The following is an 11,143-nucleotide window of genomic DNA, read 5'->3' on the forward strand; positions in this document are numbered from 1 at the left end:
GAGACCAAAGGGAAAAAGCCTTTAACTGCCATTGTTAGGTTCATCTGCAAGGCAGTTACACTGCATTTTCAAATATATTGAAAATATGCTCATATGACAGTGCTAACAGTACTTTGTTGTGACAGTATATTTCAAAATGTAGTTGCACAGGTATAATATTTATATTTTGAAATACTTTGCTATAACACCCTAGTATTTAATTGATTCAGTGCCCAGTCCCAGTGTTGATGCAACATTATTGTTTACTGTTTTTGAAAAAGCATTTAATTCTAGTAATGACTGTCACTTTTATGCAGCTAGATTTTTTAATGTGAAATAGCTTGGACATGTTGTTGCCAGAAAGCCTTTCTTATCTAGATTTATGTGTAGGGTTTGCATCATCACTGTGCAGCACAATACCCAATGGAGAGTTACAGAAATAAATGTGATTTATACCACCAATGCAGATTCATATCACCAAATGAATATTCATGTGTTATTTCAAATATGCACACTGGTATTGCATCAGTGGTGAAGGTAAAACAAGCTGTCGTGGTATAAGTTCAAAAGACACTCCATTAACTCCGTAGTGATGAAACCCCCACTCTCCCTGTCTTGTCTTCCCCAGCCCCCCCCCCCCACAGTACCATCCAATACAAGGCTGTTAATTAGTAAAGCTATTGAGAATCCTTCGCCAGTCAGTCAAAGGTCTTTGTTTCTATAAATTTAGTGACTTTTTTTAGTAAATGATGACATGCCACTACTACAAGGCTTCGTAGGTGATCCCATATGCTTTGTAGGGCTGAGATAGGTTCCTAATAAACTTTATTACCACCACCTCCTGTTGTCGCATTATTACATGGGAGAAGCTGAAAATGGCCAGTGATTTGCACACTGCTAAATAGTATTCCAGCTAGTGAGTGATGCTAACACTGGCTGCACTACTGCTATAAATTCTAGGCTGTAAAATGTGATCGGTTTCTATAATACAGGCTGTGTTTAGTCATGAATGCTGTCCTCAAAAGGAGCTAGCTGATTGGTTTCTTGCAAATTGCAGGCTTTATGTGGTTCTCGATTAATGGCTATTTGTGCTTCTTACAGGTCGACCGACTGATGGAGCTGCATTTTAAGTACCTGGAAGCTGTGCAGATGGCTGACAAGAAGATTGAAGGAGAAAAACATGTATGCATTAGTTAGTCAGGCAGCAGCCTTGGTTTCTGTCTCTTGCAACCTTTTATGTTAATCTCTGGCACAATAGCTTGTTGGTTGAATTTGATTTTGTGAACATTACAGCCTTATGGGATTAGATCAACATTTCGGGGGGAGATTTGGGGTGGGGTAGAGAAGATAGCATTGTACTTAAGTAATTACTCAAGTTTTCAGGTGATGTACTGTGCAATTTTATTTTTGTAATTGAATGTGTAGAACTAGAAAGAAGTCATATAAAATTAGGTTATTCATAACTGAAGTTCAAGGCTACCCATTCAATCCTGGCTTTTGTAAGATCTCACTGCAGAGAATTGAATATCCAATTCAGACAGGAGATACACTTTGTTCCTTCACAATGAGGGTAAGCATGAAATGAAATAAAATACAAAAAAGTCTACAAGAGAGGGAAAGCCTCTGGAGAACACATCTGGTGCAAAGTACTCTGCCAAACATGTGCCTTTTGTGACTCTCCAAGCAAGGTGTTACTATGAGGTAGAGAACTGTCCTGGCCTCCATTTGCTAATATGGAGTTCAATGATTTGAACTGACCTGGTTGCCAATCTGTAGGCCCCAAACTAGGGAACATAAGTACTGATCAAGAATACAGCAGAACTCAGCTGGCAATAATCTTTCCAGCTACCTCTGGTTTAAAATCCAGGCTGGTGTGGAGCATAGCTTCCAAATCTATGAATGAAGTTGCTCAACACCATAAAACCACATTAGAAGATCAGCTCAAAGTGTAGGTAAAAACCCATGGTGGAAGATCTGCATGGGAATAAAAAAATAGTACATTGAAGGTAACTACTACAAGGTGGGGCGGTGTGTTCATTTTTGGGATAGTATTGCATGCGAGAGGTAGCCCCTCCCAAGTGTGCCTTCTGCATGGTAAGTACCTCTTCATCTGTAGCAATGTACTGTTCTAAACTATACTACCATAGCCCAGCTGAGATCAGTTAATTGGTCAAGGTTTGAAACTGGAAGCTTTTTGGTCTGCATGGTTTGGTGATGGTGGCTGACATGCCCAGAGCTTTTTTGGATGTGGGAATCTGGAGATTACTTTCATGGAATTTCTTACAAGACAGATCAACTGTAATAACCTTGTCACTTAAAGATGAGATTAGAACATTGAACTCACCGGGTATATTGTGTTAGAATGACAGCATCAATTAAAATTCTTGAGCAAATTCCAGTCATGAAGATAGTGTTCCTTAGAGGTACTGTCTTTTCAAATTCAAAAGAATCATTTTTAGTCACTTGCTGTGTTCCTGCCACCATGCTGACCTCTCTTGGGTGGGAAGGTTTGAACCACGGCCTTCTAAATATTTCCTGTGAGTTCCATATTAGCCATTAGTAAGTCTGCTCGGAACACAGTGCATCTATTTTAAACATTACATTTTTAAGAAATTAGAGCTCTATCATTAAATTTTAAATATTTTCTGTTAGGCTGGTGAACTATTTAATTGTTTTTAAACTATTTAATTGTTTTTAAACCATTTGAAATCGCCCATTAAGCTTATGATCTTATGGCTCAGTTCTATGCTCGATGGTGCTACCAAAAACGCTCAGACCTTTTTATTAAGTGGAGAGGAATCTACAGATTGCATTAATTGACCAATTTTCTGAGAGCAGAATATGCAAATACAACATGACTTCCTAATGCAATCAGCTTCAATTACGTATAAACAGAGAGTAGCTTAAATGTTAAAAGTTTTGACAACCCCTCCCCAAGTTAATTGAAAGATGCTTCTAACATGTCGATTTTGCTCATTTTTAACCAAAGCATATAATACATGCTTAAATTAATAATGTATGCTTAAAGGGTAATGGTACATGCATGTATATCTGTTAAAATGATCAATTCAGAATAACAGTTAACTCGTTATTCACTTTTGAAAAGTGTTCAATTTGTCTATATTCTTGAATGCCCTATTAGGTATAAAACTGTTGTTTGTGAAGAAGTTGTTGCATTTAATTAGTGCATTATGATATCCTCACAAAATCCCAGTGTTTCACCACCAATAATTACTTTTGAAGTGCATTCATTATTACTGTGGAAACAAACTAAGGTTACGTAATTTTAACTCTATATACTGGAGTACAGATATGTTTAATTTCCCCTTCAAAACAAAGATCCAGAGAAAGCATCCTCCATTTCTTAAATTGGAGACAGCCAAAGTGCTTGGAACTAATTCTGTTTCTGCAGCTTGGCGAGTATTGTTGAACACAGTTAGTATTGAGAATTGATGCTTTTTGTTTCTTGAACCTTGAAATAGTCTACATACCGTAAGTCATTTATTTTGATCTTTCCCTTCCTGCTTTTTCACCATTTTAAGCTGGTAACTTGGTTTATGTTTGTGTTTATTAGTGCAAATGAAAGTGTTTAACAGTATTTATCCTAAAACTTTGTGCCATATGTTCTTTTCAGGACATGGTCCGTCAAGGGGAAATAATTGATGATGATATGGAAGATGAATTTTATCTGAGGCGCTTGGATGCCGGCCTCTTTGTCCTTCAGCTGGTTTGCTACATTATGGTAGAGAGCTGCAATGCTAGTATCCCTCAGGTGATTTAAGAATCCACTCATTAAGAATTATTTTTGTTCAAATACATCTATGTGACAAGTGCATTCTTTATTGCTATCAGTCTGACAGAAAATTGAGGACAACTTGCAAAAATAATCAATTGTGATCATTATTTCACAAGTGAGCTATGTTAAGTGAAAATTAAAATACTATCAAGTGAGCTTAGTTGGTATCATTCAAACATATATTTAGTATGTGCATTATTTTTTGTTTTTCCTCACTTGAAATTGTGCTTCAGGCTTTGAAATTATTCATCCTAAAATAGCTTATGAATAATGCTCATGGTTTGCATATTACGATAAGAGTTTTGTCTGTTTGAGAACTGAGTCTTATAAAGGATAAATGTGACCATTCATTCACTCCTCCATTGATAAGTGAGATTTATCAATATTGCAACTTCTTAGGCACCTGCCCCATTTGGAGCCATTCATCTCCCAAAGTTCCATTTTTCTCCTATCAGCGTCAGTCAAATTGCTGGACCACAAATAAGAAAAATTATTTAGGACAGTATTATCCACCTTCGACCTTTGGCTACAGCTTCTTGTTAGAAGTTTGAGAATTTTTTGATATGTTCACCAGAAAATAAAACTGTTTGAACTTCAAAACTTACATGAGTTGCAGGAAGAGGGTGCAGAATATTCTGCAGAGGGAAGGGAGTGAGCCAGAAGTTGTGGTACACGCCAGTACCAACAACATAGAGAGGGCAGGTATTGAGAGCCTACAGTCAGACTTTCAGGAGTTAGAGAGGATGTTAAAAGGTAGGACCTCAAAGGTAGTAATCTTTGGATTACTCCCAGTGCCATGCGCCAGCGAAAGTAGAAATAAGAAGATAGGGAGAATCATTGCATGGTACAGGAGGGAGGGCTTCACATTCTTGGGGCATTGGGACCAATTCTGGGGCAGGAGGCACCTATTCAAAAGGGATGGGTTGCACTTTAACAGGACTGGGACCAATGTCCTCACAGGGAGGTTCACTAGTGTGGTTGGGAAGGGTTTAAACTAAATTGGCAGGGAGGTGGGCACCAGCATATAGAAGTAGAAAAGAGGAATAAGGTGCATAAAGGAGAGAGAGTGTTGGATAGTACTAAAGAAGGAAGTAGTACCATATTGGATAGGAGCAGACTAAGAAGGACTACGAGGAATACAAAGACAGGTTTAGAGTGCATGTATGTAAACGCACAAAGTGTGGTGAATAACATTGGTGAGCTACAAGCACAATTAGCCATGTGGGAATATGATGTAGTGGCAATAACGGAAGCGTGGCTCAAAAATGGTGAGGACTGGGTGCTTAATATTCATGGACACAAGGTATTCAGAAAAGATATGGAAGGAAAAAAAGGGAGGTGGGGTGGCAGTACTGATTAGGGAAGACATTGTAGTGTTGGAAAGAGAGGATGCCCTTGAGGGGGCAAGGACAGAATCCATTTGGTTCGAGTTGAGAAGCAAAAAGGGTATTCTCACGCTATTGGGGGTATTCTATAGGCCTCCAAATAGTGAGAGAGAGATAGAGGAGCAAATCTGCAGGGAAATCAGAGATGTGCATGACTATAGATTGGTGATATTGGGGGACTTTAATTACCCAAATATCCCTTGGGGATAATGTAGAGTAAAGGGAAAGGAGGGGGAGGAATTTCTGAAATGTGTTCAGGAAAACTTCCTTGACCAGTATGTTCTTGGCCCAACTAGGAAGGAGGCATTGCTGGATCTGGTGCTGGGGAATGAGGTGGGCCAAGTGGACCAAGTGTCTGTGGGAGAACATTTGGGTAAGAGTGATCATCATATCATAAGGTTTAGATTAGTAATGGAGAAGAGCAAGGAACAATCTAAAGTAGAACTTCTAAATTGGAAGAGGGCTAACTTCAATGGGATGAGAGGGAATCCAGCCAGGGTAAAATGGAACTAAAGATTGACAGGAAAAACTGTAACGGAACAATGGATGATCTTTAAGGAGGAGATGTTTCGGGTACAAGCTAAATGCATTCCAACAAGAGGGAAAAGTAGGGAAACCAAAGCCAGGGCTTCTTGGATGACGAGGGAGATAGAGAATATGATGAAACAAAAAAGAGGGTGTATGATGCATGTCAGGTGAATTCTTCAAGTGAGAACCAGACCAAATACAATAAGTTGAAAGGGGAAGTGAAAAGGAAAATAAGACTGGCAAAGAGAGAATATGAGAATAGAATGGCAGTTAATATAAAAGGAAACCCAAAAATCTTCTACTGGCATGTAAAATAGTAAGCGGGTAGAAGGAGGCAGGGTGGGGTCTATTGGGGACAAAGAAGGGGTGATATATACTTAGAGGCACATACAAAGGCTAGAATATGTAATGAGTACTTTATATCGGTGTTTACTAAGGAAGGGGATGTTGACAAAATATCAGTAGAAGCGGCAATGGTAGAGGTAATGGATGGGGTGAAAATTGATCGGCAGGATGTACTGAAAAGGCTGAATATTCTAAAGAGTGGATAAGCCGCCTGGTCCAAATGGCTTGCATCCCAGGTTGCTAAGGGAAGTGGGGGTGGAGATAGTGGAAGGGCTTGCCATAATCTTCCAATCTTCCCTAGATACGGGGGAGTTGCCAGAGGATTGGAAAGTGGCGAATGTGACACCCTTGTTTAAGTAAGGGTGTAAGGACAATCCTAGTAACTACAGGCCGGTCAGTTCGACATCAGTGGTGGGTAAGGTTTTAGAAACAATAGTCAGGGAAAAGATTAACAGGCACTTGGAGAAGTTTAAGTTAATTAAGGAGAGTCAGCATGGATTTGGAAAAGGCAGGTTGTGTTTGAAAAATCGAATTGAATTTTTTGATGAAGTAACAGAGAAGGTTGATGAAGGGAATGCAATGGCTGTTGTCTATATGGATTTTAAGAAAGTGTTTGACAAATACCATATAAAAGGCTGGTTAACAAAATTGAGGCTCATGGAATAGAAGGGTCATTGTCAGCTTGGATAAGAAGTTGGCTTAAGGACAGAAAAGAGCGAGTCGTAGTAAATGGTTGTTTTTCAGACTGGAAGATGTTAGACAGTGGTGTTCCCCAAGGGTCAGTGCTTGGACCAGTGCTTTTTTTGATGTATATAAATGACTTGGATATTGGAATAGAGTAAAATTTCAAAATTTGCCGATGATACCGAACTTGGAGGGGCGGCAAACAGTGAGGAGGATACCAATCGACTGCAACAGGACATAGATAGGCTAGCAGAATGGGCAGACAAGTGGCAGATGGAATTTAATACAGAGAAGTGTGAGGTGATGCATTTTGGCAGAAGGGATAGGAAGAGGCAATATAGACTTAATGGCACAGTTCTAAAGTTTCTCTCCCTCTCTCCCTCTCTCTCTCTCTCCCCCCTTCTCTCCCCCCCTCTCTCCCCCCCCCTCTCTCCTCCCTCTCTCTCCCCCTCTCTCTCTATCTCGCGCGCTCTCTCTATCTCGCGCGCTCTCTCACTCTCTTTCTCCCCCCACGCCCCCCCTCTCTTTCCCCAGCCCCCCTCTCTTTCCCCAGCCCCCCTCTCTTTCCCCAGCCCCCCTCTCTTTCCCCAGCCCCCCTCTCTTTCCCCAGCCCCCCTCTCTTTCCCCAGCCCCCCTCTCTTTCCCCAGCCCCCCTCTCTTTCCCCAGCCCCCCTCTCTTTCCCCAGCCCCCCTCTCTTTCCCCAGCCCCCCTCTCTTTCCCCAGCCCCCCTCTCTTTCCCCAGCCCCCCCTCTCTTTCCCCAGCCCCCCCTCTCTTTCCCCAGCCCCCCCTCTCTTTCCCCAGCCCCCCCTCTCTTTCCCCAGCCCCCCCTCTCTTTCCCCAGCCCCCCCTCTCTTTCCCCAGCCCCCCCTCTCTTTCCCCAGCCCCCCCTCTCTTTCCCCAGCCCCCCCTCTCTTTCCCCAGCCCCCCCTCTCTTTCCCCAGCCCCCCCTCTCTTTCCCCAGCCCCCCCTCTCTTTCCCCAGCCCCCCCTCTCTTTCCCCAGCCCCCCCTCTCTTTCCCCAGCCCCCCCTCTCTTTCCCCAGCCCCCCCTCTCTTTCCCCAGCCCCCCCTCTCTTTCCCCAGCCCCCCCTCTCTTTCCCCAGCCCCCCCTCTCTTTCCCCAGCCCCCCCTCTCTTTCCCAGCCCCCCCTCTCTTTCCCCAGCCCCCCCTCTCTTTCCCCAGCCCCCCTCTCTTTCCCCAGCCCCCCCTCTCTTTCCCCAGCCCCCCCTCTCTTTCCCAGCCCCCCTCTCTTTCCCCAGCCCCCCCCTCTCTTTCCCCCAGCCCCCCCTCTCTTTCCCAGCCCCCCCTCTTTCCCCAGCCCTCCCGCTCTTTCCCCAGCCCCCTCTCTTCCCCAGCCCCCCTCTCTTTCCCCAGCCCCCCTCTCATCCCCCTTTCCCCAGCCCCTCCTCTCTTCCCCAGCCTCCCCCTCCTCTTCCAGCCCCCCCTCTCTTTCCCCAGCCCCCCCTCTCTTTCCCCAGCCCCCCTCTCTTTCCCCAGCCCCCCTCTCTTTCCCCAGCCCCCCCTCTCTTTCCCAGCCCCCCCTCTCTTTCCCCAGCCCCCCTCTCTTTCCCCAGCCCCCCCTCTCTTTCCCCAGCCCCCCCTCTCTTTCCCCAGCCCCCCCTCTCTTTCCCCAGCCCCCCCCTCTCTTTCCCCAGCCCCCCCTCTCTTTCCCCAGCCCCCCCTCTCTTTCCCCAGCCCCCCCCTCTCTTTCCCAGCCCCCCTCTCTTTCCCCAGCCCCCCCTCTCTTTCCCCAGCCCCCCCTCTCTTTCCCAGCCCCCTCTCTTCCCAGCCCCCCCTCTCTTTCCCCAGCCCCCCCTCTCTTTCCCCAGCCCCCCTCTCTTTCCCCAGCCCCCCCTCTCTTTCCCCAGCCCCCCCTCTCTTTCCCAGCCCCCCCTCTCTTTCCCCAGCCCCCCCTCTCTTTCCCCAGCCCCCCCTCTCTTTCCCCAGCCCCCCCTCTCTTTCCCAGCCCCCCTCTCTTTCCCCAGCCCCCCCCTCTCTTTCCCAGCCCCCCCTCTCTTTCCCCAGCCCCCCCTCTCTTTCCCCAGCCCCCCCTCTCTTTCCCCAGCCCCCCCTCTCTTTCCCAGCCCCCCTCTCTTTCCCCAGCCCCCCCTCTCTTTCCCCAGCCCCCCCTCTCTTTCCCCAGCCCCCTCTCTTTCCCAGCCCCCCCTCTCTTTCCCCAGCCCCCCCTCTCTTTCCCCAGCCCCCCCTCTCTTTCCCCAGCCCCCCCTCTCTTTCCCCAGCCCCCTCCCCCCCCCTCTCTTTCCCCAGCCCCCCCTCTCTTTCCCCAGCCCCCCCTCTTTGCCCCAGCCCCCCCTCTCTTTCCCCAGCCCCCCCTCTCTTTCCCCAGCCCCCCCTCTCTTTTCCCCAGCCCCCCCTCTCTTTCCCAGCCCCCCTCTCTTTCCCCAGCCCCCCCTCTCTTTCCCCAGCCCCCCCTCTCTTTCCCCAGCCCCCCCTCTCTTTCCCCAGCCCCCCTCTCTTTCCCCAGCCCCCCCTCTCTTCCCCAGCCCCCCTCTCTTTCCCCAGCCCCCCCTCTCTTTCCCCAGCCCCCCCTCTCTTTCCCCAGCCCCCCCTCTCTTTCCCAGCCCCCCCTCTCTTTCCCAGCCCCCCCTCTCTTTCCCCAGCCCCCCCTCTCTTTCCCCAGCCCCCCTCTCTTTCCCCAGCCCCCCCTCTCTTTCCCCAGCCCCCCCTCTCTTTCCCCAGCCCCCCCTCTCTTTCCCCAGCCCCCCCTCTCTTTCCCAGCCCCCCCTCTCTTTCCCCAGCCCCCCCTCTCTTTCCCCAGCCCCCCCCTCTCTTTCCCCAGCCCCCCCCTCTCTTTCCCCAGCCCCCCCTCTCTTTCCCCAGCCCCCCTCTCTTTCCCCAGCCCCCCTCTCTTTCCCCAGCCCCCCCTCTCTTTCCCCAGCCCCCCCTCTCTTTCCCAGCCCCCCCTCCTCTTTCCCCAGCCCCCCCTCTCTTTCCCCAGCCCCCCCTCTCTTTCCCCAGCCCCCCCTCTCTTTCCCCCAGCCCCCCCTCTCTTTCCCCAGCCCCCCCTCTCTTTCCCCAGCCCCCCCTCTCTTTCCCCAGCCCCCCCTCTCTTTCCCCAGCCCCCCCTCTCTTTCCCCAGCCCCCCCTCTCTTTCCCCAGCCCCCCCTCTCTTTCCCCAGCCCCCCTCTCTTTCCCAGCCCCCCCTCTCTTTCCCAGCCCCCCCTCTCTTTCCCCAGCCCCCCCTCTCTTTCCCCAGCCCCCCCCTCTCTTTCCCCAGCCCCCCCTCTCTTTCCCCAGCCCCCCCTCTCTTTCCCAGCCCCCCCCTCTCTTTCCCCAGCCCCCCCTCTCTTTCCCCAGCCCCCCCTCTCTTTCCCCAGCCCCCCCTCTCTTTCCCCAGCCCCCCCTCTCTTTCCCCAGCCCCCCCTCTCTTTCCCCAGCCCCCCCTCTCTTTCCCCAGCCCCCCCCCTCTCTTTCCCCAGCCCCCCCCTCTCTTTCCCCAGCCCCCCCTCTCTTTCCCCAGCCCCCCCCTCTCTTTCCCCAGCCCCCCCTCTCTTTCCCCAGCCCCCCCCTCTCTTTCCCCAGCCCCCCCTCTCTTTCCCCCAGCCCCCCCTCTCTTTCCCCAGCCCCCCCTCTCTTTCCCCAGCCCCCCCTCTCTTTCCCCAGCCCCCCTCTCTTTCCCAGCCCCCCCCTCTCTTTCCCCAGCCCCCCCTCTCTTTCCCCAGCCCCCCCCTCTCTTTCCCCAGCCCCCCCTCTTTCCCAGCCCCCCCCTCTCTTTCCCCAGCCCCCCCCTCTCTTTCCCCAGCCCCCCCCTCTCTTTCCCCAGCCCCCCCTCTCTTTCCCCAGCCCCCCCTCTCTTTCCCCAGCCCCCCCCTCTCTTTCCCCAGCCCCCCCTCTCTTTCCCCAGCCCCCCCTCTCTTTCCCCAGCCCCCCCTCTCTTTCCCAGCCCCCCCCTCTCTTTCCCCAGCCCCCCCCTCTCTTTCCCCAGCCCCCCCCTCTCTTTCCCCAGCCCCCCCCTCTCTTTCCCCAGCCCCCCCCTCTCTTTCCCCAGCCCCCCCCTCTCTTTCCCCAGCCCCCCCCTCTCTTTCCCCAGCCCCCCCCTCTCTCTTTCCCCAGCCCCCCCTCTCTTCCCAGCCCCCCCCTCTCTTTCCCCAGCCCAGCCCCCCTCTCTTCCGCCCAGCCCCCCCTCTCTTTCCCCAGCCTCCCCTCTCTTTCCCCAGCCCCCCCCTCTCTTTCCCCAGCCACCCCCTCTCTTTCCCCAGCCCCCCCTCTCTTTCCCCAGCCCCCCCTCTCTTTCCCAGCCCCCCCCTCTCTTTCCCCAGCCCCCCCCTCTCTTTCCCAGCCCCCCCTCTCTTTCCGCCCAGCCCCCTCGCCTCTCTTTCCCTCCCTCTCTTCCCCAGCCCCCTCGCCTCTCTTTCCCCAGCCCTCGCCCCCTCTCTTTCCCCAGCCCCCCCCTCTCTTCTTTCCC

At 50.3% G+C, this 11,143-nt stretch overlaps 1 protein-coding gene across 1 annotated transcript in view; it reads left to right on the plus strand.

The window, feature by feature from the left end:
• The window catches only part of ctnnbl1 (catenin, beta like 1), a 222,672-nt gene that overhangs the window by 151,810 nt on the left and 59,719 nt on the right, over window positions 1–11,143 (plus strand). Inside the window, exons 9-10 of the mRNA XM_086004285.1 lie at window positions 1,081–1,161; window positions 3,614–3,751. Coding sequence (XP_085860411.1) covers window positions 1,081–1,161; window positions 3,614–3,751 — 219 coding nt within the window. The remainder of the gene's footprint in view (window positions 1–1,080; window positions 1,162–3,613; window positions 3,752–11,143) is intronic.

Source organism: Somniosus microcephalus, chromosome 13 (genome assembly GCF_052327205.1).
Source record: "Somniosus microcephalus isolate GS21.2 chromosome 13, FLI_Smic_1.0, whole genome shotgun sequence".
Taxonomy (NCBI): domain Eukaryota; kingdom Metazoa; phylum Chordata; class Chondrichthyes; order Squaliformes; family Somniosidae; genus Somniosus; species Somniosus microcephalus.